At 40.0% G+C, this 27652-nt stretch overlaps 1 protein-coding gene across 8 annotated transcripts in view; it reads left to right on the top strand.

Annotated features, from left to right (window-relative positions):
- The window catches only part of LOC127576671 (C-terminal-binding protein 2), a 226502-nt gene that overhangs the window by 161243 nt on the left and 37607 nt on the right, over nt 1–27652 (top strand). For 7 of the 8 annotated variants that reach the window (XM_052027279.1, XM_052027281.1, XM_052027278.1 and 4 more), the window contains 2 exons: nt 17413–17567; nt 27040–27184. In XM_052027279.1, the coding sequence (XP_051883239.1) occupies nt 17413–17567; nt 27040–27184 (300 nt within the window). Of the gene's footprint in view, nt 1–11036; nt 11370–17412; nt 17568–27039; nt 27185–27652 lie in introns of those variants that run through there. The other variant, XM_052027282.1, reaches the window with a different exon arrangement.

Raw genomic sequence — 27652 nt, 5'->3', positions numbered from 1 at the left:
ACTCCCCACCACCCCAGATGAACAAGGTCTAAAAAGCCATATATCAACTACTACAATGTGATCTCTGGAGCAGACAGTATCCCTGCTGTGGTTCTACAACTTGGTGAAACTATCACAAACCCATCTCCCACATCTGGAAAGAGGAGGATCTAAGAGATGCAGTAATTGTGATCAAGAAAGGAAACCAATCTTATTGCATTAACCACAGAGGTGTCCCCCTGATGTCAGCCATGGAGAAAGTCATCAGATTTGGCTGCCCTCAGAAATTCATCTCCATCCCAAATCTGCTACATGATGGCATGTAAACTGTGCCCTTAAGCCATTGGGTTCACAATAGACCAAACCTCAGTGCAGACTGATGTCAAGCAAGCTGCCTCATTGCCCTAACATTTCCCACTTTTCTTTCACTACAGCACTGCATCTTTCTTCCAACAAGCTTCCTGATACAGGACTAATGTAAAACAGTTTGACCTTTATTGCCTCCACTCTGGAACCAACATTACCCCAACCTTGGCCATCATGGTGCACATGTTGCTAGTTGATGCACACACTTGAAGGCCAAGCTCTAAGTTATCACTGAAGCATGTGAGAGAGTGGGTACACAGAAGCCCAGCAGAATAACAGAAGGAATACACCATCTCCTAAACTATCTACCCACCTGCACCTTCTGCCCATCTACACAGAGCCTGCAAGTCCTACGTTGGCTTCATCAACCACCTCTAGGTCCTACCTTGGCTTCATCAACCACCTCTGAACTGCCAGAACTGGAGAGGGAGCAAGTCATACTCCGCCCCAAGGGACTGCTTAAGAAAGAGGACTGCCATGGGGGGCAGTTTCTGACTTTAGTATTGTAATACACATACAAAAATTAAAATCAAGTATAAGCCTGACTTTCAGTTAACCAAATTAGATGATGTGAATTTCATAGCACGCCATTCAATGACAAATCACACCTCCATAGGAACCAGATCCAATGATCTGATTGGTTGGTACACAGGGTCTTTGTTGCCACTTGCCATTGATTTGCCATTGTGTCTATTAATGACCAAACTTCCCCAAATCACTAATGTTGGTTATATTCTACGTATTTATCCTCAGAAGTAACATATTCTCCCTTTATGTTCACAATGACCTAAGGAACCTCAGACTATTCTGTCAACCTCAAAAACCTTGTTTCTCTGATTCAAAGCTAGCTATCTGTTTTGCAGAGAGGCTTATTTCATTTTGGAAAAAATATGTTATTGGCTAGCTTTATCAATGGTACTATCATAGTCTTTTAGACTTGGGCAGGTAGATCGATGTAGGTTCTTTATGATTGTGAGGTTCACTTATTTGCAGTAGTGTTGTATTTGTAATGCACATCTGGTAAATCTGTGAGTGACTTGGATCTCCAACTGCCTTATGTATCCAAAACTGGGTGCTGAATTGTGCTACTTCCTTCATTGGGTGCATCTCCCTGGACATGCACCTGCTTATCATATCCAGCAGAAGATGCTATGAGTGAGATCTAGCCCAGTTGCTCATGAGACCATGGTCTGCATGTGTTGAGCCTATTTAAAAAGAAAACACTTGTAGCTAAGCCCAAGATTAGCTCCTACATTAGCCATTGCATTTAAATAGCTCCTTAAATTGAGTAAAACACCCATTAGAATTTCACTGATTATTGTCAACCAAAATTTGCAAGTTAGGATATGGCAAGCAGTGTTTGGGACAAGCTCAGTGTACAGGAGATACAATGTGAGCATTTAGATAGCTCCAGTTAGAGCCAAATTTTTCTAAGGGAAACTATGTTGAGATATAATAGGAATTTATTCTGAGAGGACTGACAATCACACATATAGTGCAAGCTGCAATCATATGTGAGCCAGGTTGGATAAGAATGGCAGATTTCCTTCCCTGGAGGATATTTGTAGATCAGTATGCATTGGAGCTTGCAATTTCTGGACTGATGGTCCAGTATTCATCATGTTAACACGTCCCCAGGCAAAGGCAAAAGCACCAGTGAGAACATTTGAAACCAAATCACTTTAAATGGCCTCGGCATAGTTGGATTAGAAGGAGGAAAACACTTTCCCTCCTGAAATCTATACAAAGGCATGAGCAGGAAGGGAATGTTTTGTGGAAATAGAGCCACAGCGGAATTGGGGTCAATTGTGATGCTGCATCTGGTCGAGCAGCTGATCAACACTCAGAATCTGGGCAATTAGCACTCATGAAATCTTGTATCAGCAACCAAGGAAAAGTGAGAAGAGTGGAAAATATAATTAGAAAGAATACACTGTTATAGTAAGTTCCCATATTTGCATGAAAATATTAAAGTTCCTATTTTATCTCATAGGCTGAATGGGTTGTAAATAACAGCAATTTGCAATATCCTTTTTACATGGCTGCCATCATTTGTCACTTTTTGCTGTTGTATCATCCTGTGAGCTGTCTCATTTATCTGACATGCAGGATTGAGGCAACTTAATCTGACATGTCAGGGAAACAAGGCATCCGGTACATACACAGATCTAGAGAATTTGTTGAGTTATTTCAGCCAAATAAATTGACGATGAGAATAATTAGTTGACAGCTTGCAAATCTGCATGTCTTTTTAACGTGTTTTTATTTTTGGCCAGAGCATTTTTTGAATTAATTTTGCCTTATAAAGCTGCACAATTTGCAGGAGATGTCTGGATTTTTGGCGAGATGGAATCTGCCTAATTAAGAAAAGTTGGAGCAAGACCATCTGAAATACATAATCAATTTCGAACTGGTTAGTCCTTTGAACTTTCATCACAACACATGGTACAGAAGTTCGTAATAGTGTTGAATTCACTTAACTAACCATGTGAGAATACTGATTTAAACTTTATTTAATTGGTTCATATTGTACAATATTGTGTCATGATTGGGCTTGCTTCTCTGCCAATTATTTATGAATGAGCAAAAAAAATCCAGCATTTCCAGGCACATTGTCATCAACGTTTTAGAAGAAAATTGGGAAACTAGTTTGTGAGCAGCCCTGCTGTTACTGAGATAAGGGTATTGAGCAATCACAATCTGCGTAACTGCAGAGAGTGATGATCAGATATTTCCTGGAACACAATGCATCCTGTGTTGTTAGGACAGCAACTAGTCAGATCTAACAACAGAGGTGTTGTGAAGATGCAAGTTGTGAATGTTTGCTTGTTGGCAATATTTTTCTGGAGTGCTGCCGTAGCTGATAATCTTTGGGTGGAGTCGAGATAAAGCAGATTGTACCTGAAGATGTGCTGAATTTTTATTTGAGCTTTATTATGTTTCTAAATCAGTGTCGGAATGATCAGCACAATTTGAGCTTCTCCTATGAAGAATGTGCTTATTCAGTAACACAAGCCAGTGCTTGTGAAATGCAACATTGGCAAGTTTGCAGTTGTTGTGTTGAGCTCTTAGAATTTTCATTAATGCAGTGGACTTCAAGATCTTCACTATAAGACCAGGACAATGCCATAGGCTTCTTAAACAACTTTTTCCTCTTTCCATTTAGCCCGATAGTTGTGGTTTGTTCTGGTCAGGATTGTGTACTAAGAGAGAGTTATCAATAAATCTTGCATTCCTACCCATTTCTTCTTCATCATTATCTTCCCAGGACATGTGGCTAGAGTTGAATTTTGCTGCACAAAGATTTATAAATAAAAACCTGTGTCCCAGCACTTCCTGGACGTAAAGATATTTTGACATTTTTTTAAAAAATGTTTATGATTCAGCCTGCAGAGTGACAGGAGTTTAAAGATTTATGCCTCAAAAGGGCACAGCAATTGGTGCCAGTGGGTCATTTTGAATGTCACCTCTTCATTGCAGTAGACTTCAGTTGTGCCCAGGGTACTTGGTACAACAGCCCAGGCCTTGCATGCATTGGCCAGTTGGATTTGTGCAGTGGTGGGGGCAGTGGGTTGGGAGGAGTGTTGGAACAGCTACCAACATTGTATCCCAGGCATAAAGGACAGGGTATGGGTGGGGCTTGTGGGGAAAAATGTCTTCTCTGACTGCAAGGATTTCATAAAACAGAATTGATAGACAAATGAATTTTTTAAAAAGCATATAAAACAAAACATTCTGTCAAAGTCCTATGTGTCTATTAAGGAAGGGGAAGAGATCTTCAGTATTTTCTTTTAAAGTATTATTGGAAGCCCCAAGTAATAGAGGGATCAGCGTTGCAACAAGATAGGGTTCAGAGATGCTAGGGGAAGGATGGGAAATTTCAGGATTGGAGGGACTGCAGATCGGAAGGCGGGAACCACCTTAGAGACTGGGAATATTGAGGTTGTCGGTAGAGCATCAAGGTGAACAGGAAGAATCCAGCAATTTAGGCGAGTACTTTGCTCACCTTGTAGGTTAGTGCTAGGGGAGTAAGACCAATTTGTCCCAGGAGTGCCCAGCAATAAGTGTCTCCAGAACAACGTTGGTCCAAGTTACCCTGTGTCCTCGGGGAATAAAATTGTGCGTGGAAATCAGGTCAGGATCACAAGACTGACAACAGGAAATGCCTGATTCAATTTCCCAATTGGTGCCATGTATCCTGAAATTGTTGCAAATATGCTCGGTGAAAATGATTTTCAGTTGTATTGCGCTGAAAAATTCAGTGGGAATTGATCTAAGATCTTGGCGAATGATGACTGTTTTGGTTCCTCATTTATTTGCTTCCATTTCTCAACTTATGTTGTCCCTGAAAATCAGTTTTCTATTTGAATCAAAAACCAGTGGAATAGCAGCAAGCTGTGCTTCTGCACTACAGTCAAATGAAAACATTATCTTCCATTCAGTCAACAGTTTTATTCTCCCGTCTTCCCCAGCGCAGACATTTTCCGGTGAAGTTTATTCAGCCGCTTGCCACATCAATTATACCTAATCTGACCATTGACAAGGCAGTGAAATAATCTACATGCTCGTCAACTAAAATTAAGATGGTGTGACAATCAATTTACTTCAATAAGTCATTTACCAAAGCACCCAATTAATGGACCAAAGATAGTACTCAGTCAGAGTGACTGTTTCAAGAAATTGCGTAGATTCACCAATCCAGGTATCAAATGCATGCATGATTTAGTAAGTGTGATGTGAAATGACAGCCTGTCATTTATTGGCCTTAATTCAAAGTGAGAAGGCTTTGCCTTTATTCCTTGAATAGGTTTGCCAGTGATCTGAAACATTGGATCAGCACTACAGCAGCACGTGTTGTAGCTGGAAGAGAAACTGTTAGTACATCGTAAGGAGAAACGTCCGTCTGTTTGAATGTGTTTCTTTTTTCGTCAAATAGCAGTAACTGAACAAAAATGTAATTGCAGCACTATGGTACATGTTGCAGTGCAATTAAACTGGTTTGACTCCTTGTTAGTAAGTCAGTACCAGCCAAATCTTTACAAGTGTGACAATCTTTGTTGAGACAGGCCAAAGCTATTTTGGTATTTTGTCATAAATTGAGTAGGCCAGCTGGCTAATAACAGACAAAAGTCCTTCCAAGCACCACCTACTGAGTTGCACATGTGGACCCCACCTGCAGAGTGCAATTCTGTCTTTACATTATCTGACAGCAGTTAGTATGGCAACAATTTGTCTATTTAATTCCTAATATGAATGTATTTTATCACCCTCTTGAGCAAACATAAGGTGCCAGGCTGCTTTTCCAAATATGCTGTGTATTCTGATACTTCCATGCATGTTCTGTGCTATTGTCATTCAATATAATTTCTTCAAGACTGATGCTAAATGTGCTTCTCGAATCTGTCACAATTTATAGGTATAATCTAACTAATGGAAAACATATGGCTGCACTGTCAACATTCTTAATAATGGACGTATAGAATGTCAGAAAGACTGGTAAAATTTGGTCTGTTCTGTCACAATAATTTAAATACCTGGACAATTTTTATAATTGGCTCAGCTCATAACTTAAAAAGAATAAATTCTTACATGCAGATTCTTATGAGACAGAAATTGGCTTTATGATCTGAGAATGGTATTTGAGCTGTAAGTTATGAAGTTCTTGTGCTTCAAACGATTTCTCTAAACCTTATGTTATATCTGCATGAAGAATATAAAAGCATGCTGGATGATCTGAGGATTTTCTTGTGCAATCAGCATAATGAGGTTTAAAGCACCTTCATACTGGGAATAATATGGGAGAATGGCAAGACCAAGAAGTATATGGAAGAGGGAATGTCACTGTGTAGCATTTACTAATGCTATGATAATTTAACAAAATAGCATGATGGTTCAGTAATTCATGATACCATGTACACTACATAGAAATACATCAAAAATAGGGGCAGGATTAGGCCATTCTGCCCTTCAGGCCCACTTGCTATTCAGTTTGATCATGGCTGATCATCCAAATTGTCCACGTAACCATAATTGAGAAGCTATATTATCCAAATTTAATGACACCGATGCTTGTCCATGTTCCTTGAACTCCTTGATCTTTTGGAAAACTTGTATGTTTGCAAACCACACATCCAGATTTAGGGCACACTAAGACAGGGGTTCAGTGTGATAGTGGGGAGAATAAGGCTTTTTATCGTGAGTTGGGAGGTGGGGTCAGGGCCAACAAGGGCAGGTGCATCTGTGATTGGATGCGATCAAATAGTGAGAGGTGAACCAGAGACACAATGGGGCCAAGGTAGGACTGGGTTGGAGCAAAAGATAGCACCAGCAAGATTGGTGTGGGTTGGGGAGTGGTGAACAGCAAACAAAATACTTCAAGAGAATATATCTCCCATATAATCAGTGGTAAGGCTGTTTCCCTTTAATTAACCACCTGGAGCAATAATGATGTACGTCTGTGGGTAGAGCACTAGTGTTAACATAGTTGGGAGAAGTAGTGAGCCAGTACACTAGGAGTTTCAGAGAAGTGGAAGACTAGTGTCAGTGAGTTGTGGAGCTGGCCAAAGAAATGCAGAGTGAACTGGGGGTTAATTATTGGAATAAAAATGGAAGGCTAATGGAAGTGTTCTGATGGACCTCAATGTTAACTCTCTTTTGTTCTCTGCACATGATGCCTTAGCTGCTATTTCCAAGATCTTCTATTACTTCAGTTTTCCAATATTCTCAGTGTCTGCTTTTGTAAATTGTAGAATGCAAGTTTGAATATTGAAGTAAATATAAAGGTCAATTGGGGAGTTAACAAGAAGAGTGACAACCAGATTAACAATTTATCAGACTGAGTAACAAAGGTAAATCCATACTTTTTACCACATTTTCTGATACAATAATGAGTAGACCTACAGCTTAGTTATGGCAAACCAGTGCCCTAAATCACATTCAGTGTAACTGCCTATTATGGTCTGTCACCGTTCAGGGTTTTCTTTGCAAGTTGTCGTCAACTTTTCAATTTTTCTGGTTTGTCAGTCTTCTGGCAAATGGAGACCTTAAAGCAGTTCATTCCCCACCGTATATCTGAGGAGGTAAGTGAGGGGCTCAGATTCTAATGCTCTCTGAGCTCAATAACCATATGGTGCTAACAACTTTGGAACTTAGAGATCGGGTTTTCTCTCGTATGAAAGGGCAGGTTAGTGCATTGTGAGCCAACGGCTATTTTTCACTGAGGTGCTAACCCATCGCTCAGAGATCATGTGATAAACAGTGAGGCAACTTAAAAAAAACTTGCCAAACTCTAATAGTTCATCAGAGCCAAGACAAGGACATTTGGATGTTGCAAGGTGACGTTAACAAAAAATTGTTGGAAAATATTGAAAGCTTATTAAAGCTGCTGCTCCTCCCTATTTTAAAGTCATAACAGCGTGCCTCCAGTTTTCGAATCTTCCATGCTGACTGTTCAAGTTCTCTGCAAGTGCTCAACAAGCAGTGAGCAGCTCCCCTTGATGATGGAAAGGTCCAATTCCTGCTAATTCATACACTCTGTCTATCTCTTGGTAGCCATGACTGAGGCAAGTAAAAGTCTCCAACTTTAGTCTGCACTGTTGTGTACTGAAGAGAACATGAAGCTGAAGAGAGAAAGTTCGAGTGAATAGTATCCAGAAATTTATTCAAGAAGATTTTAATACTTGCTTCCAGTCCTCAGGGAAGTAAGTTACTCCAACAGGAATGGTGGGACAGTTATGAACCATCTACTACACTTTTGAAATGGTACCAACAAATATTAACAATGCCACATTCCCAGTTCTGATCTCTTTGACCTAAAGCATTAATTCTGTGCCTTTTTCCACAGATGCTGCCTGACTTGATGAGCATTTCCAGCATCTGGTTTTATTTCCATTTTCCAGCATCTGTATTTTTATTATAAATATTAATTTGTAATTTGGTTTATTATTATTTTACTCTTGATATATGGACTCTGTGTATCTTTTAGCTGGTTCTTGTGGCAACAATCCAGTGCTCATTTATTAGAGTTACCTGGGGTACTTTCATAGTTTAATCTTAATGGAGAGCTCTGGATAAACTGTGGTGTGGTCGCACAACAGTGCTGCTGCCACACAGCTTCAGGGACTCAGTTTCCATCCTAGTCTCAGGTGCTGAATCTGCGGAGTTTACACATTCTGTCCATTACTGTGTGGGGTCCCTCCAGGTACTTTGGTTTCCTCCCATTTCCCAAATACATGCTTGAAGGCTAATCGGCTATTGTAAATTACCCCTAATGGCAAAAGGAACCGAAGTGCAGTTGATGGGTATATGAGAGAGAGAATAAATTACAGGAAAAGGGGAATAGGATTAATGGAATCTTTCCCAGGAAACTAGCATTGGATGCAATGGGCCGATTGGCCGCCTCCTGTGCCATTTGTGTGTACAAAATAAACAGTGTAAATGTGCTTTCTCGATTTCCTGGTGTTGAAAGCAATGACTTTGCCATTGAAGTTTGTAAAAGGTAGATTTGCATTCTTTTATTAAGACTTCATGTGTAAGAATAAATCCCTGGCAAACCACTTCTTTTTATATGTTTATATATGTGGAAAAGGAAAGAGAAGGTGCCATTCAGAACAACTTCAATCTTGACCAAAAAAGTCCTGTCGGGTATGAGCATAGCTGGAGGGAACTGTAGGCATCAGTAGCTCTCATACCACTTCATTATCATTGCAACATCTCTGTTAACCTCGGGAAGAGATAAAAATTCCTGGGAACAAAAATGTCAATGAAGTTCTAAATTTATTAGAGTGATGCTTGTTTATAGTAAGACCTGCTCTGCAGGTTTGTTTTCTCTCTCTGTCTCTGATTTGTCTCTGTCTCTGTCTCTTAGCATATGCACACATATTTTCTGATGACAATGCCCAGAACTTACTAACAATCTAAAGAATTCACAGTTTATTGCTGCTAGCAAATAAGTTCATACTACAGCTAGAGCTTCTTTTATATATATATATATATGTGTGTGTGCGCGCGCGTAGAGGAGGAGATCATTCAGCCTTTGGTATTGTATTGTTCAGTGAGATCAGTGCTGATTTTTTTCTCTTGGGTTTATTTCTTGATACCCTTACCCAACATAGATCTATTGACATCAATGTCAGAAATCTCAGTTGATCTGGCATTCACTATTTGGGGAAGCGAGTTCCAGATTTTCATTACATGGAAAAAGTGCTTGCTGATTTCATTCCAAACTGGTCTTATTTTAAGGTTAATGTCGCTTGTTCTGGATTTAAACACCATAATTTTAATGGAATCAAGGATTTTAAGGACGGAGCAGAAAAGTGGAATTGAAGCCAGTGAGTGATCAGATCAACCATGATTTTGTTAAATGGCAGGACAGACTTGATGTGCCGTTTGGCACTCTCCCCCTATTCCTTCTGCCCTTATGTGCATCTCTGAACCAACTAAAACAAAGGGAACACAAGCCTTGGCTGTCAATCTGTGCTCAAAACTGATCTCTTTAAATCCTTTTATCATTGAGTTAAATCTGTGCTATACCATTACTACAACAAATATACTGGTTTTTGTTTCATTGTAAATGTCATAGACAGTCGTACAGCATGGACACAGGCTGTTTAACTCTGAGTCTGCATCAACTGTCAAGCACCCATTAACACTAAACTATACCTAGTCCCTTTTTTTATTCTCCCCATATTCCCATCAATAATCCACTACCCCAATCTTCCCCCATCCAAATTCTACCTCTCACCTACACACTAGGGAAATTTACAGCTAACTTACTTACCAGCCTGTTACAAATGGTTTAAAAAAAAATCCAAACATAAATGTAATGTTACTTGCACTAAGATAAATTTCCAATCTCTTCTTCATCTGACACTGTTACACACCTGGGAACCGGAGATGGGCAGCTCGAATCCTAGCTAATAACATGCTGCTAGAGATGATCCCAGTTGGACAAAGTCCCATCTGGGACTCCTTATTTTGGCTTTCGTGTGTGTTTTTGTAACCTTTCTGGTTTACGATGTGCAGCACCTTTGAGTAGTTGGCTGTCAATAATGTTGCACTGGCAGCATCTGCATCAGCTGGGACGTGCAATCAAATGTATTGAATCAGGATTTTCAAATAATTTTGCTTCTGGTTTTTGATTCTCGTATTGAACTTGCCACCATCTGCTTAGATTTATTGCTGCTTTGCTGCACTGCTATCTCTGGAGCATCTCACTTTAGAGATGAGGGGCGTTTTGGTGGGTGTGGTAGTTAGATACTGTGTCCTGCCATCTGCCCATGACATTGCATTGCCTACATTGTTAAAGACACATCCAAGACCCTGGATTCCCCACCCTCTCTGCTGACAGGCCGTATAAAGACAAGAGGTTGGAAATAAAAGTGGGGGAGGGGGCATGAAGGGAGTGGGTTGAGAGAAACAGAAATATGAAAAACTGAAGAGTTACCAAAACCTTCAAATTCCTTCTTGGAATTAACTATTGTGTGAAGTGAAATTGAGTAAATCAGAACTGCAGGAAAAACCAGCAGGCTATTTAAAACAAAAATCAAATGGTGAATTAAAATAATAACTTTAAAAAGCACATTCAGCGTGTCCGGTTTCTAAGTGTTTTTTTTAGGCTGGCTCACATGATTTTTCAAGGGGTTGGAATAAATTGTGATTAGTTAAAAGCTTCAGCATAGTGCAGCGTGAGTGCTGTGGAGTTTACAGTGGTATGAAGGTGACTGTATCCGTGTTAGGGGAGCCTGGACCTTCCCTCAGAGCCCAGGACAAAAGCCTTTTCTTTCCATTTGTGTTCAAAGAGACATTTGTCTCGAGATGTTGCAGCTGTGGGGAGGGGGACTGCTTGATCGAAGACATCCCTTGTAGTTGTACTGACGGAGGCTACGAACTAGACCCTGAACACTGAGTGTCTGCTTGTTGTGTTTTTTTTAAATTACTTGTTTTTTTTCTCTTCCGCTGCCATGTACCATGTGTGATTCTTATCAATGTATTAATGTGAAGAATGTGGAAGCAACATTTTCCAGGCAAGGAAAACTTCCTGTTTCTTTTCTCTTTGTTTAATAATTGTACACCATCTTTTCAAACTGTAAACGTTTGGTTTATACTAGTGGATTAATCCTTCCATTTGAGTGTATGAGTGCGTGTGTTTGACGAGAGTCACTAGTCTGTTTATGCGCACTTCATATGCTGCAGTTTAACACATTTAAACCATCTAAGCTCTGTTGTGGTGCATGCAATGGAGATTAATGAGAATTAGAGAAATGGCTTCCCTTTTGTTTTTCTGTGAGATCGTACCAGGGACATTACAGTAATACAAAGGCTGCTATTTAGCAAGGAGTAATCTCTAATTTACTTGGCAGGGTGGCATTGGAATAGGATATGACTGGGTGGCAAAGAGCAAGAGACGTGAGCAAGGACAAGCAGTCTTTGTGCATCAGCAGTAAAACAAAGACACTTTATACAGTGTGCTCCATGCAACAAGCTGTTCAGCTTTTCATTTGAGGGGGAGGTGGAGTTTTCTGCACTGTAGACAGTGGAAACTCAGAGCCCTCCTCAGAATAAAATACAACCTAGCTCCCCAGTAAAACAACTGAAACTAGGAGCTAAATTTGTGACTAAAGATGTACAATTAAAGCGGAAAGTGATCCTCAGGTCAGATTGCTAAATTATGTTTGTACCCCAGAAATCCCAACGTATAACCTTAAACTTCCCTAAACTTCTAATTTCAGAGCAGCTGGTCTGGAACTAATTTTTAAAAAGCATAATCCAATGCTGACCTTAAACAATTCAGACTGTTGGATAAAGTATTAGTTTTGTCCCTCTTGATTCAAGCCCCTCAAGACAAACACATCAGAGTGTGTAATAAGGACAAGCCAACTCAGTACACATTCTTGATGTGTCTATTATTGACCCTGAAGTGGTTTCCCTCCTATCCTTCCTTTCACTGCACTTCATTCCAGAGCTGAATGCAGATCTGTGGTCATTCCCAGGTATCTGAATATATGAGTTCACAAACTCTCAATTTAAAATTTCTTCCCTGGACATGATCTTGAGTAATACTCATACACCAGGATGCTGCATAATTAAAATTCATTTAGTTGAAGTGATATTTGACCCTTAACCTGTTGAATAATTATGAATGTGTTCAATCAAGACAGTAATACAGTAGCTTGCATTAAAAGATTAAAATTATTGGCAACATGAATTTGGCTGCATAATAACAGAATGCCAGAGACGTTTGTCACCTCATTCTATTACTACAGTGCAAATAAGTTTTGCAGCATCCTGCCCAAACTACTGAGTGCATTCTCTTTCAAGAAGATAGGGGAAAAATGTTGTTTCCTTAGTTGTAAATAATGTACCCTGTTGTGGATTGGCATGTGTAGTCCCCTAGCTGGACTCTGGTTTGCAAAGGTCAGCAGTCTCTCTGGAAGATTAATGTTTCAAATGAAAAGGAGATGAAAAAAATAGAGTTTAGTTTTTAATTATATTCTTTCTTCATAATTTAAGTGTATGCCTTAGTAAAAATATGTCTCTGATTTGCAAGGCAAATACCAAACAAAAGCTAGTTTGGATAATCATTGGTTTTGCAACAATTTTTAATAACAGTGTAGTAATTCGAGAGAAACTTATCCATGAAGATGGTCCTTTAAAATGGTCCTTCTGTGTGCTATTGGTCAGAAACGTGTTTAGATCATTACAAACTTTTACATTGAGTGGTTTGTGAGTTTTCAGGAATTTCTAGCTTGACCTTTCTCATTGGCCTGATAAAGCATGCATCATGCATTCAATACGAGCAGCCCCCTTTCTTCCTCCCCCTCCACTTTCAATCCAGTTGAATAGCATTAACCACTATTTCTGTTTATGCTGTGATAATAAAATGGTACAGTGCCTGAGGCCCCATGAAAGAAATGTACCAACAACTGAGGCATTTAATGGAAATATTTTCAAAATTAAAAAGTGAAAAGTGAATGAGTTAACTGGAAATTATGTACTGTTAGAGTTTTTGAATAGGATCAGGGAAAAGGTCAAGGCCTGCCCTTTACAAAATGGCAGATTCCCAGCACATTCTGAGGTGGTGTCAATGTAGTCATTAAGAAGCATGGGCAAGTATGCAGCTTTTCTGGAAATAACTTTACAGTTAGTTAACCTTTCACCTTCTGTTGCAGGAGTTATTATCCATTAGAAGGTAAATAGCCTTGGGAATATTTTCGGGAGGAGGGGAGAAATAATACTTGAGATTAAAATAATTGATTTTTACTTTATCTAAATAACGTGTGATATTAACATTGGCGCGCATGCAATATTCGCTGTATTATTCATGTCTTCATGTGATGCATTTTCATTGCCAATCTTGATTGCAGCTGCCACAGTCATTCATAAGTTAAAATGGTATTTAGCATGATGAAGAAAAATGACATGTGCAGTGGCAGAATTTTAAATAATTAGCATAGATGCAGGGTAACTGAATGTTTGGATAGAGTCGTAGTAGGAACAGATGTTCTGCCAACCTGCTGTCTCTGCACTCCCCTTGCCAGTTCCTCATCTTTTGGGAGCTCAAGTTGTTTGAAAAGAATACTGCAGTGTCATGGGAGTGCCTCTGAACTGCATTTTGTTGACTTGGGTCAATGTGATATTTATTGGTTTTCATTCTTCCTGTTGGTGAGTTGAATTATTAACTCATTGAACTTTGCAAGCAGTTCTTAGCAGGAATGCCCAATAGCTGCAGGCCTACTGCCTATTCAACCTTGTTGGATGCATTTTGCCAGCTTACCATATGGAATATCATGTTTCAGGGGAGAGTGCCATTGGGCAAGAATCCTGTGTAACTCTGTTCACCAAATCAAAGGGACATTCACAACTTTGCTGTCCTTGCAGGGGCAGGCAGAATAATCATAGAGGAAATGGCAGAATGTGTTAAGCTTGGACTATATTGCATGTTCCGCTGCCTTGACCGCGTGATGTTTTCTTTATTGTAATGATCAAATTTGCAATTTGCACACGTTATTTCCCAACTATTCAGCAAATAGTCAAGGAAACCAAGCAAATGGTGCAGTGATCATTCCTGTTCATATTTTCTAATTTTAAGGCTGATAGATTTAAATTCGCAGCAGAAAATGGTCTCTGATAGCCCTGACATCGCTCCAGTCAGCACATTTAAAACTGTACCTTCAAGCCTGCGCTCTGTTATGGTGAGGTTCTTGTATTCTTGTGCTTACTTACAGGTTTTAAGTCTGTTCCGCTGTTGGACCAGGTTTTGTATGTAATATTTTCTGGTCAGGCAGAGTGCATAGGTTTTCCAGCTTCTCAGTACTGTATGGAATGCCACTAAAGAATGTGAACGTCAGTTCCTGCCTTGGGTGCTTTTAGCTTTGCTGATGTAGTAGGTATAAGTAAATGCCATGGTATTATATTGTTAAGACATTGCTTTGGTGTCTTAAAGCATTGCTAAGGATTTTTTTAAGCTCCTCTTAGTACAACCAGAATTAAAGAGATAGCAGACACTCAGCATGAAGTGCTGCTACCGGAGGAGGAATTGCACTGTGCAGAACTCTATTGGATTTGGTTCACTGGTGTCTGATTTCCGCTGCATTTGCGGTCTGATTTTAGGATCAGGTATTAGCTTGTTTCCATATCAAATCATTTTGTTTTCTAAATGTGCCTGTTTGAGAACAAAAAGCTGCACATTTCACAATGCAGGTACGTTAATCGGCAGCACAACATTTTGACTACGTACGTTCTTTTCTCCCCACATCGGAGACTGAGCAATATTGCACTCAAGCTGAGGTGAGATGGTCCACAGGGAACCAGAGTGTATGGGAGGCTATTTAAGATTTCTCCTCCCCCACTTCATTCCCCTCCCTCTACCATTATATTTTATCAAAATACCTACAATCTCTTTACATGTACTTACCCAGAGGTAATTTTGTCTCTGGCCCACGTTTATGTGAAGTGCACCTCCTCACCTCTCCCTCCCCCCTCAGCCCCCACAACCTCAGAATGTAATTACTGACGTGAAACCTAGCTGGAAGTTGATTGATTTGCCTTCATGAATATTTGATGGTATTGCTCAGAGCTGTCCCCAGGCTCACTGGGAATATTTTTACCAATAGACTCTAGTAAAAATCAAACTTAACTGATACAAATGAATGTACCTGTTGTCTGCTGCTTTTAAGCTATTTTGATATCTGACATAGTGGCAACAGCTCCTAGCATTGAGATTTTGTGCAGATGTTGGCAAACCTTCCCTGGCTGGGTTTTGTACTGAAGTCCCCTCTCAAAATGTTTCCATCATTTTTCATTTTAACTGTTCAATCCAGGTGCAATCCAAGCTTAATGCCAGCATTTATTTTTAATGTATTCAAGTGCACACATTAAGAAAAACATGACCACAGTCAAAATTTCACGTGGTCACCATTTACACTGGCACTTTGCTCTCCTGAATAAAAGAAGTCAGTGATTCAACATTACAAAATGTTAAGTTTGAGCGTGTGGGTGCCAGCACAGTGAAAGTAAGTAACATTCAACTTTTGCCTGTTTCCATCTGTCTGTGACCAAACAGAACTTGATTTGGGATTTTTTTTCCCCTTCCACAGTCCAAAGGAAAATTTAGTACTGAGTTTGCATTTTCAGCTTGCACAGCTGGAGCACAGAGTAAGTTCTTGCAGCAGCAGAGGTCAAAGTCAAAAACCTCACCCTTGCTGTACTTCAAATAAGTAAATTTGCAGAAATGTTTCAGATTTTGATTCTTCTCTGCTCCTTCAGCTGATCCCAATCAGTGGAACAGTGGACCACAGCGAAGTAGAGGGAAGAGTCAGATAAACTTGTTGCGTGTGTGAACCTCTAGATTGCTGCCAATGGTCTTCAAGGTTAAATGCATCTGACATCTTCACTCAAGAATGCTTGTAAAATAAAATAAAGGCCTTAGCACAGTGCCCCAGTCGAAAAGGAGAGAAAATTTGGAGAAAGAAACCCTGTGTGAAACTACTGCTTTATGGACTTTAGTATAAAATTGTGAATTAAGGATCTAGTCCATTGCTGCCATGCTCCAATAACTTATCACTGGATCTTAGAATAAATAGAACACAGAAGGAGACCATTCTGCCCTTTGATTCTCTGCCATCTCTCAAGAAGAACAGTACAGTTAGTCTCACTAACCTGCCCTTTTCCCATATTGCTGCACCTGTTTCTCTTTTGCTGGTGGCTCTGAGCAGCAGGTAGATACAGTAGTGCAATGGATTTTTTTTAATATTGTGCATTTATTGTTATAAGGTCAGCTGCAATAAGAAAGCTTACATAAGAGTTTTCACGTTGAAATGCAGTGAATATAGAACATAAGTAGTTTTCCTGTAAGGGAAAGTACGATAGTTGGGCATCAATTAATGTGTGGGTTGTTTTAGTTGTGTATTTTCTATTACTAATGTTCAGCAAAATAAGATGTTTGCAGTCATGAGTAGAACTTCAGTCAAGAGATGTATCATCTTTCTGTCACTTTGGAACTTCAACTGAAATTGGTAATATTAATAGCACACACACAGTTAAAGCCATATTAGTGTTAAAGATAACCATTTCCCACCAAATCACACCATTGATCAGCATATTGCCACAGATGAATGCAATTTACTTAAAACAAAATGAATGAAACTATACATTCTGCAAGGTTCACATTTATTGGCAGCACAGATTTTTAGTGAAGGGGAAAAATGGAATTTTCCAAGTTGACTTTCATGGGTGCTGTTGAATTCTTTTTATTGGTTAAAAATGAAAAATTCGAGCCCAACTGATAGTCAAGACCAATGAGATGACAGATTTTCAGTCAAAACATGGAACTCCAGAATTTGAAATGAACGTATTTAAAAAGGAAAGCACAAACATAACAAAAGGAAAGCCTTGGATGTAATTCAGGGTTTTGCTTCACTGGCAACACGTTTTTTTATTATGGATTTACTAGTTACATTTCTTTTCATTTTTGGTTTCTTTATTTGGATTTCAATTTGCTGAGGATCAATGCACATCCCAGTTTGTGCTAGCCTTTAATAATAGCTCACATTCATTTGTTCTTTCCAGGTATCCGTCCTCAAATTATGAATGGACCAATGCATCCACGTCCTCTGGTGGCACTGCTAGATGGCAGAGACTGTACCGTGGAGATGCCAATCCTGAAGGACATGGCAACTGTTGCTTTCTGTGACGCACAATCTACTCAGGAGATTCATGAAAAGGTAGTATTCAGTTTTAACATCAAGTAAAGCAGTGCCAATTTTGTTCATCTAGTGTCATCTCCATCTTCCCTTCCACCTGCCTGAGTCTCTTCTGCCTGGTTACAAACCTCTGAGGTTCTCCTTTGCTTAGCAATGGTCTTGGATTCCTGTTGTGGTTTTCAAATTCTGAGAACAAATTTAAAAATCCCTAGCCTTTCAACAGTATGAAACAAACAAACAAAAAATGGCTTTATTAATATGCAGCAATTGTGGATAATGTAATGCTGTGGACTGCCTGTACTCTCTACTGATTTATTTATATATGTTCTTTAGACCAAGTTAACTACAATATGGGTACAATATCCCTTTTATTTGTTGGCCTACGTGAGCAGCCAGTCCTGAACGTACCTCCCTCTAATGCAATAGGCTGTTCTGTGACAGCTTAAACAATAATTGTGCCCTTTTTCTGTTATTTCCTGGGATGTGGATGTTGTTGCCAAAGCCAGTATTTAATTATTCACCCCTTATTGTTGTTTAAAAAGGTGATAGTGAGCCACGGGCCTGAACTGCACCAGTGTGTATGTGGTGAATGTATCCCCACTGTGTTGTTACTATGGAGTTCCATTAGTCTGACCCTCTGGCTTATAGAGCTGCTGCCTCATGGCTCCAGCGACCCTGGTTCAATGTTGACCTCTAGTCCTGTCTGGTTGGAGTTTGCACGTACTCCCTGTGACCATGTGGATCTCCTCCCACATTCCAAAGACCAGGCTGGTAGCTTAATTGGCCACTGTAAATTGCCTCTAGTGTGGGGGTGACTGGTAGAATCTGGGGGAAGTTGATGAGAACTTGGGGAGAATAAAATGGACTGGGATAGGTTTAGTGTGAAAATAAGTGCTTGATGTCTGACACAGATTCGGTGAGTCAAATGGCCTGTATCCATGCTGTAACTTTGTAATTAAGATGATGATAAAAGGTGATATTATTCCCACTTGAGAGTGAGGTGGGATTTAGTATATCTAGTTACTTGCTCCTTTCGTCCTCTTACACAGTAGAGAATGGTTTTACCAGTTGTAGTTGAAGAGGCCTTTGTGTGTTGCTGCATTACATCTTGTAGATGGTACACAATGCAGCTATGGGTTAAGGAAATGAAAAGTTAAGGTGGCAAGTGGGGTGCCAATTAATTAGACTACTTTATCCTTGTACTGAGCTTCTCAATTGTTGCTGGAGCAGTATTCATCCAGGCAAGTCGAGAGTATTCCATCACATTCTTGACTTGTGCTTTGTGAAGTCAAAAACTGAGTCACTTGTCACAGGATAACTTGGCTCTGATCTGCTCCTTTACTTATCTGGCTGGCCCAGTTAAGCTTCCGGTTCACTGTAACCACCAGGACATTGATCATGGTGGATTTGACAGTGGTAATGCCATTGAATATCAAGGGGAAGTGGTCAGACTCTTCTTGAAAATGGTTGTTGCTTAGCATTTGTGTGAATGTTAATTGTCACTTATCACTCCAAGTCTGAATGTTGACCAGTAATTGTAAGCGCAGGCAGTTCTTAGAAACTACCAGTGGAACTGAACACTGTGGAATCAGCAGTGAGCATCCCCTTTTCTTTCTTAAGATGGAAGGAAGATCATTCCTAAGATAGAAGGAAGGTCATTGATGAACCTGGAAAAGGGTAGTTGGGTCCAAGGCATATCCTTGAGGAACTCCCTAAAATGATGCTTTTAGCTGAGACCATTAGCTTCATCAACCATAACTATCTTTCTATCTCGAAGGATGACACCTCCAGGGTAGAATTTACTCTTCACAATGATATCAATTTTGCAAGACTACATGCTGTCAGAGACTTCCTTGATATTAAGGGTAATCTGTGTCATCTCACTTCTGGAATTCAGCTCTTTAGTCCAAAGTTGTAATGAGATCTGGAGCCTACTGTGCCTGAGAACCAAAACTGAGCATCACTGTGCATGTTATTGATGGGTCGAACACCTTGTAGTGGTACTGGAACAGGTTGGCTAGAGTTGCTGTGAGTTCTCTGAAGCACAAAGTCTCAGCTGGCTTTCACAGAGCTTTTGCTATGCTCGGTACACTCCGCAGTTATTTGATAGAATGGGGAGCGAATTGAATTTGCTGAAGACTGGCCTCTGTGATACTGGGCACTCTGGGAAGGTCAAGGTGGCTCATTCACTTGACACCTCTGGCCAAAGACGACTGCAGATGGTTGAACACTGTTGCCTTTCCTTTAACATTAAACTGGCTCTGCCATTGTTGAGGATGGAAATATGTCTGGGGTTTCTTCATCTTGTTATCTCTTGTACTTGTCCACCACCATTTCGCACTGGGTATGGCAGAGCTGCAATGCTTTGAGCTGGTCCATTAGCTGTGAGATTGCTTGGATAAATCTACACCATGTTGGTTCTACAGTTAAGTATCTACATAGTCCTATGCTGCAGTTTCTCCAGGTTGGCACCTCAATTTTAAGTGTGCCTGATGCTACCCCTCTTCTACATTCTTTCCTACCTTCATAGTAAAGAGTGCACTGGAAAAACTCAGCAGGTCAGACAAATTGTGCACGGAGAGAGAAACAGTAAACATGTCAGGTCAGTGGTCCTTCATCAGGTGAATGTTGCCCTGAAATGTTGTTTAGGTTTCTCACTGCACATGCTGCCTGACCTGTTGAGTGTTTCTGGCATTCTCTGTTTTTTGTTTCAGATTTCCAAAATATGCAGGTTTTATTTTGCTTCAGTTCGGCTTCACAGAGTGCGCAGAGGAGTTTTACTAAAATGATTCCAGGGATGAGGAATGTGGATAGATCGGAGAAGCTGGGACTCTCCATGGAACAGAGGAGGTTGCGATGAGATCTGGTGGAAGCATTTAAAATCACGAAGGTATAGACAGAGTAGATAGAGTGAAACTCTTCTCATTGGTGAAGGAGTCAAGAACCAAGGCATAGAATGGAAGTGATTGGCGCAAGATTCAAAAGTGACATGAAGAAAAAAGTTTTTTTTAAATGAGTGGTGAGGGTCTGGAATGAGCTACCAGGGGCAGTAATGGAAGCAGATTCAATAGTAGCATTCAAAAGGGAGCGGGATAAGTATCTAAAGGGAAAGAATTTGCAGGGATGTGGGGAGGGGGGAAGTGAGATAAGATGGATTGTTCTTGTATTGAGCCAGTATAGATTTGATGAACTGAATGGCCTGCTTCTGTGTTGTATCCTCTGTGATTCTTGTTTATGGAGCCATATGGCTACAAATTGTGGTGGAAAGTAATTCAGCTGCTGTGAAGGCTCACAGTGCTTCATGAATAGTCACTTTTGAGGTGCTGGATGGATCTGTTTTGAATCTATCCTGTGTAGTACTTTGGTAGTCTCGCACAACAATATGGAGGGTGTCCTCAGTGTGAAGGTGGGACTTTATCTTCACAAGAACGGTGATGATGATCAGTCCTGCCAATACCATCATGGATAAATACAACAATGATGGGCAAGTTGGTGGAAAAGGGTTTTTACTGGGGCTGTTTCTCTCACCAACTACAGCAGGCCAAGTCCGGCAACCACATCCATCGGGTTCAGCTAGTTGTGCTATAAAGCTATACGTTAAAATCCACTACCTGGAGATTTCTGTGTGCCTTTACTACTCCCAATGCATCTTCTCAGCATTGTTCTGCATGAACAATGCTAATTCATTGCCTGAGAGAAGTAGGTTGTAACCAGGTTGAAGCTGTCTTGCCAACGCCATAGGGCCATGTGGGATCTGGAACCAGCACTGGCAATTTCCCTCCCAATTTCATATCACAGTAAAATAACAGCAGATTCTAGGTTTTTTTCTCACAACTTCTGCACAAAATATGATGGAATTTTTTAATTCACATTACGTAAATATAGGCATGTATCCTCTGGTGAATCTATCCTGCCAGTGGGACAGGTCATACCCAGGGAAGGTTGTTGAGGAGCCTGGAATGTTGGCTACAAGTATGATTCCAAGAGTATTACCACCTCCCACTGAAGTTTGACCTGTCTTTCCTATGGCCAAGGAAATATTCCTTATCTTAGGGGTTTAGACTTGGCTCTAGAGAAGCAAACAAAAACCAAAAATGCTGAAAATATTCAGCTGGTTCCACAGTATCTATGAAGAGAGAAACAGAGGTAACATTTCGGGTCAATTACTTTTCATTACAGACCTCAAACAGTCCTTCTGTTTCCCTTTTTGCTGATGCTATCTTACCTGCTGATTAGTTTGTTTTTATTTCAGATTCCCATCATATGCAGTATTTTACTTTTGCAAGCCTGGTTTATTGAAATGCTGCATTACTGGTAATTTGATTTAAGAATTTAATTAGATCCATGAAAGTAGATATTGCACTGTGATGTAAACATTTCTTGAGCTCTGTGTTTACTATAGGAATTTGATAAATTGTAGCTAGTTCTTGTAGATGGAGGTCACTTTGACATACAGTTGGTAGAAAATAATAGCAAATTTTACTACTTTTTTTTCACCACTTCTGCACAAAATTGAATGTGAATAAAAAGAAAATCCATATATAGGTATGTACTTTGGCAAAAATTAAAAGCATTGGCCGAGAGATTTGTCTGCACTACTTTTTGGGTATAAAAACAACATTGGCAAACAACTTGATGCTGTTTCAAAAAGCTGTTTAAAGAAGTAGTGCTAATTCCAAAAGAGTGTTTGTGGGCTCATTCCTATAGCACTACTCCGTATCAGGGATAGCAGATGTTAGTGATCAAATTTCCTCTATTAGTTACATCTTTCCTAACCACTCTGACCTAGGAAGTAGCCCTTCAGAGGGTCACACCACAATGCAACCTGCACTATTCCGGCTAGTGGGAATTGTGGACTGGGGAATGAATGTCCACTAGAATGATGGGAGTGGGTGGTGGGAGGGACAGGGGGCCACCTCTTTGGTCAGCTATCTTCCTCCTGAATTTTAGTCTCATTACGGATATAATGAGCACGGAGCCATTTCCCTTTTTGCTGGATTTCTCCTGGCAATTCTGGCCTCTTAATTTTGAGAGAGAACTTACTGAAAGTTCATGGAGATGTAGTGACTGACATTCCGGTTTGGGTTGGCCTACTTGAGTTTATTTGGCAGAGAGTTGTGCAGCAGTCTGCCTACTGCCACATAACAGATGTGCCTGTCCCTTTAAATAACATTTTTCAAAGCAGTTTTTTTTCTTGAGAGAACATTGCCAGTCATAATTCAGAACAATGTGATTGATTATTTCACGGGAAACGAATATTGGCTGTAGATCACTATTGTTATTTTCAGCAAATTGGATATCAGTAGAACAGGGTGCACTAATCTTCCACAATAAAAAGTCCACTATGCTGGGGTGGAATCACTTAGAAATGTGCAGAATAATGAATAATGTTCTGTGAACACAATTTTTGTCTAACCAAACTGATTTTTATGCAAATTTATTCAAATAATTTCTAGGCCTCTAAGTGCAGAATAGTTTGAGCTTATGAAAATAAAAAGAAAACTTTAGATGCTGGAAATCTGAAATAAAAACAATGTCAGAAACTTTCAGCAGGTCCAGCAGCATCTGTGGAGAGAGAGACAAATAATGCATCAGGTTCTAGACCCTTTCACCTGGTATATTAACTGTTTCTCTTTCCACAGGTGTTGCCTGACCTGCTGAGTGTTTCCAGCATTTCCTTTGTCCATTATAGTTTGAGCTTACACTGGTTACTGATGTTTTGCATCATCAAGTTGGCTCAAAATAAATAGCTGAAATGTGTTTATAACCTTTTGCTAATGAAAGGAAATATTAGCCACCTATAATAGCTTTGACGCAGGAAAGAAATTTGTAAGCAACTACCAGCGGATATAGGGGCATGAAACACTCCTCGTACATTAACCCTTTCATTCCCAGGATCATTCTTGTAAACCTCCTCTAGACCCTCTCCAATGCCAGCACTTAGATTGGGGCCCAAAACTGCTCACAATACTCCAAATGTGGTCTGACCAATGGCTTATAAAGCCTCAGCATTACATCCCTTGCTTTTATATTCTAGTCCTCTTGAAATGAATGCTAACATTGCATTTGTCTTCCTTATTACTGACTCAACCTGCAAGTTAACCTTTAGGGAATCCTGCACTAGGACTCCCAAGTCCCTTTGCACCTCTGATTTCTGAATTTGCTCCCCGTTTAGAAAATAATCCACGCCTTTATTCCTTCTACCAAAGTGCATGACCATACACTTCCCTACACTGTATTCCATCTGCCACTTCTTTGCCCATTCTCCCAACCTGTCCAAGTCCTACTGCAGACTCCCTGCTTCCTCAGCACTACCTGCCCCTCCACCTATCTTTGTATCATCTGCAAACTTGGCCACAAAACCCTCAATTCCGTCAATGCAGTATCTGTGGACAGAAGAATAAAGTTCATGTTTAAGGTCAATGACCCTTAGTCAGAACACTTTGTCATTGCTCTCTTCAGAAGTCCCTAGGATGAAATTGCTTGTCATTTGCCTCTGGCACTGGCCCCACTGGGCTTGGAATGATTCCTGCCATCTGGAGCATTTTGCAGTGAGTGCAGCCTGGGCACAGAAAAATTCACCCGTGAAAATTACCATACAAGGAAATAAATAACATCCTTCAATTTAAAATGACTCACATGATGGGCTTGCAGCACTCAGTCATTCTTAAGTGGAGAAATAACACACGAGGGAGATAGTTTCAGAAGTACACGAAGGAAAGAAATGACTGTGCAGAAGCGAAACAGCTGTCAAGTCAGTAGCACTGTATTGTATTCATATTGAAAGGTGACCTGTCATGTGGTTTCCTTACGGACTGTCAAAGCGGATGGAGTTGGAGGAAGGCGCGTTCCATTTGGGGACAGGAGTGAGGATGTTCTGCCAGTGACAGATCAGAGTCCACCCATTGCGCTATAAATTATTTTGTTTAATAAGGAACGCATTAGGCTGGATTGAGATCTCGACCCCTGCACTACTTCACACCTTGCACGCTGAGTTTAGTCCATTTTCCTGGGACCATCCCTGTTTGTTCAGTTTCAACCAGGTTGTATACATCTCGTGGCACATTTCCATGGTTAGTGCTGAAAGAATACACCTGATTGATTTTTGGTCAGATATGTTCTGCAGCCTCGTGGCACACCTGACACTTATGATGGCAAATCTCAGAGGCTGGGATTGGCTGCTGAGTGATTTTACTCTCTTGCAACCTCACTGCTTCCACTGCAAAGGTTATTCTGCCTGTGCCCTGACCCTGGCCTTAACTGAGAAAGAAACCGCTTTCGTAAATCCTGTGAAGACCACCTGCTTAACTTCTAAAGTGAGTCTGCTATCGAAAAAGTACCCAGTCTGAGGTGAATGAATTTGAATGTAAGAAACTTCAGAACCTTCAATGGAATGGTACAGAAGTAAACCATTCGGCACAAATGTTCAAGCCTTTTGTAGAAATTATCCCATAGGCCCTTCTCTCCTGCTTTTTCCAGGGAGCCTTGCAAAAAGTTCCTTTTTAAATATATGTCCAAATCCCTTTGAAAATGACTGGCAAAACTGTTGCTGAAACAGGTTCAATAATTTATCGATGAAAACAAATTGTTGTGTTAAATTATTCCATATCTCCCCTCTAATTATATTGCTGATTTTTCTTAAATTCGTGTCTCTTGGTTACTGATCATACTGCCAGTGGAAGCAACTTGTCTTCTCTCTGTCAGAACCCTTCGTGATCTTGGTTACCGCCAATAAATTCCTCTCCATCTTCTGTGATTGAAGGTAAAATGATCCCAGCTCCTTGACCCTTTCCACATAACTGAAGTCCTCCTCCTTGGCATTCTACACCCATGTCAGGAACTAAACACAGTACTCCAGCTCAGGCCTAATCAGAGATTTATAAACACTAAGTATAACTTCTTTGTTTTTGCATTCTATGCCTCTTTAGATGAAACTTGGATCCCATAATACTCATTTCGAGCAGTTTCATCAAACTGTCTGCCATGTTCAAAGGTTTTTTTTTGTGTGAACCCCTAATTCTCCCTGATCATGCACAGCCTTTAAAAAATTGACTATAATTTATATATCTTTCATGCATTTTCCTTTTGACACGCATGACTTCATGCTTCTCTAGTGAAATGGCAAATGAAATTTAGTGCAGTCTGTATTTGTCCTTCTGGAGCTGCTTCTATCCTCCACCCTTGATTTCTTTCGGTCATGGTTTAGAAAACATTATTTCATTCCCTACATTCCAGTTTCCAATATTAAAGGCACTGAATGACTCTCTCTGTGGCTGCATTCAGTTTCTAATTGAGCCAGTTACGATGGAGGCTAAGGTTTTTTTTCTGGTAGACAAACCTCACACATCAGTTCCGTTTTGTGAGCAGATTACTAAAAAGATAGCAAAGTGCATGTTATTTTTTGTTATTTTAGAGGTGTTTTAAGCTCCGTAATCAAGTGGAAACCACGGTATTCATTTCCTGTTCTTGTCCAATGCAATTTTTAATAAATCTGAATCATAGTTTGTAACCTGAGTCACAGCATGTTTGCTCCTTTGTTAATTGAAGTCTGGGAGAAGGAAAATATGGTAGTTTCATTTTGGTGAGCTAAATACAGTGTTTGTGTTTGGCTCTGGACCCAGATGTTGTGCACTTCAAGTCACATTGCAGCTTGTGTAGTATCAGGTTTTATGATGATTAGCTCTGAGCATGGGCAAGCTACCCTGGTGAAGCCCTAAAAACACTGCAGCCTATCACAATTTGTGAACTGTGTCTTGACAAAGCTATTAAAGGCTTTGCAGAGCAAGTCATTTCTGTCAGGGTTTCTGTTAGTTCCGTATCAGCTATAACCACATGGAGGAATCCTGTGAATGCTGTTAGTAGCACAAATATCACTCCATTTCCATGAACAAAATGGCTTTCCTAGCTGTTAACTGAACAATTAGTGTTGTGTAGTGTTGACCAATTTCTGTGCAGCATCAGTTTGTAGAGTATGTTATACTGTTTGTAGTAACCCTGTAAGTAAAATACCATAGACTTCATTAGTAATAATTATTATTCTATTCTTAATATCAGTAGACTTTGCTGCTACCAAGAAAAGGAACAGGGACTAACCTGACAGGAAACCTAATATCCTTCTCTGGTTTGAAACAGCATAGTTCCTTCTCTCTGAATATTTTTGCAGATTTAAAAACTGCAGGAATTTGCACCACCCTATAATTTATACAAGTCTGATGGCCAAATGCTGTATATTTTGAGTTTATGCTACTGGTGGAAACTAAGGAGCTTTGCTACTTATAAGTGCTTTTGTGGTTAGACCTGACATTGGGGTTCAACAAACATTGTCTATACACATGAAGGCAATAAGCTTCTTCTATCATTTTAGAGCCTCAGATGTGTACATCTTTGCAGCTGTTTTGTGTAAAGCTCATAGGGCTAAAGTTAGCACTGAATTGACACCATCATGTCTCTTCATATTAGCTGCAGTTAAATAATATTTTTTCTTTCTCTGTAGGTTTTAAATGAAGCCGTGGGTGCACTAATGTACCACAATATTACCCTGACCAGAGAAGATCTGGAGAAGTTCAAAGCCCTGCGAATAATTGTACGGATAGGTAGTGGATATGATAATATTGATGTGAAGACTGCAGGAGAGCTCGGTGAGTTAAGTCCAAGCAATGCCTTTCATCAATATCTTTTCATATATATTTGTAAAATCTGATTTGCGAAGTCGTTTGTAAGTCTGCAATGGAATAGATGCACAACAGCATTAAAGTACCTCTATAATTCATTAAAGAAGCAAATGATGTCTTGTGTGAATTATAAGCACAGGCAGTCTAATGAGTAGAAACAATTAGGCTAGGTTCTGTGGTATCCAAATGAGAATTGTTTTTAGAAAAGTAACTTAATTTGTGCTGTGCTGCCACTCCTTGTCTGGAAACACTGCAATTGCGTTTTTCCCAGTGCGTCAGCCAACTTAGATGGAGCAATTGATAATTCATTGCCTATAATTAAAATAAACCATGCATCACCAGGCTGATATAACAGATTCTAGTCAAGATGGTGGTGCTCCTGCAATTTAGCCTCAAGTCTCTCTGTCTGAGGAGAGGAAAGGATCACTGCAATTG

The sequence above is a fragment of the Pristis pectinata genome, chromosome 12 (assembly GCF_009764475.1).
Source record: "Pristis pectinata isolate sPriPec2 chromosome 12, sPriPec2.1.pri, whole genome shotgun sequence".
NCBI classification, from domain to species: domain Eukaryota; kingdom Metazoa; phylum Chordata; class Chondrichthyes; order Rhinopristiformes; family Pristidae; genus Pristis; species Pristis pectinata.
This window is presented reverse-complemented; position numbering and strand designations above follow the sequence as displayed.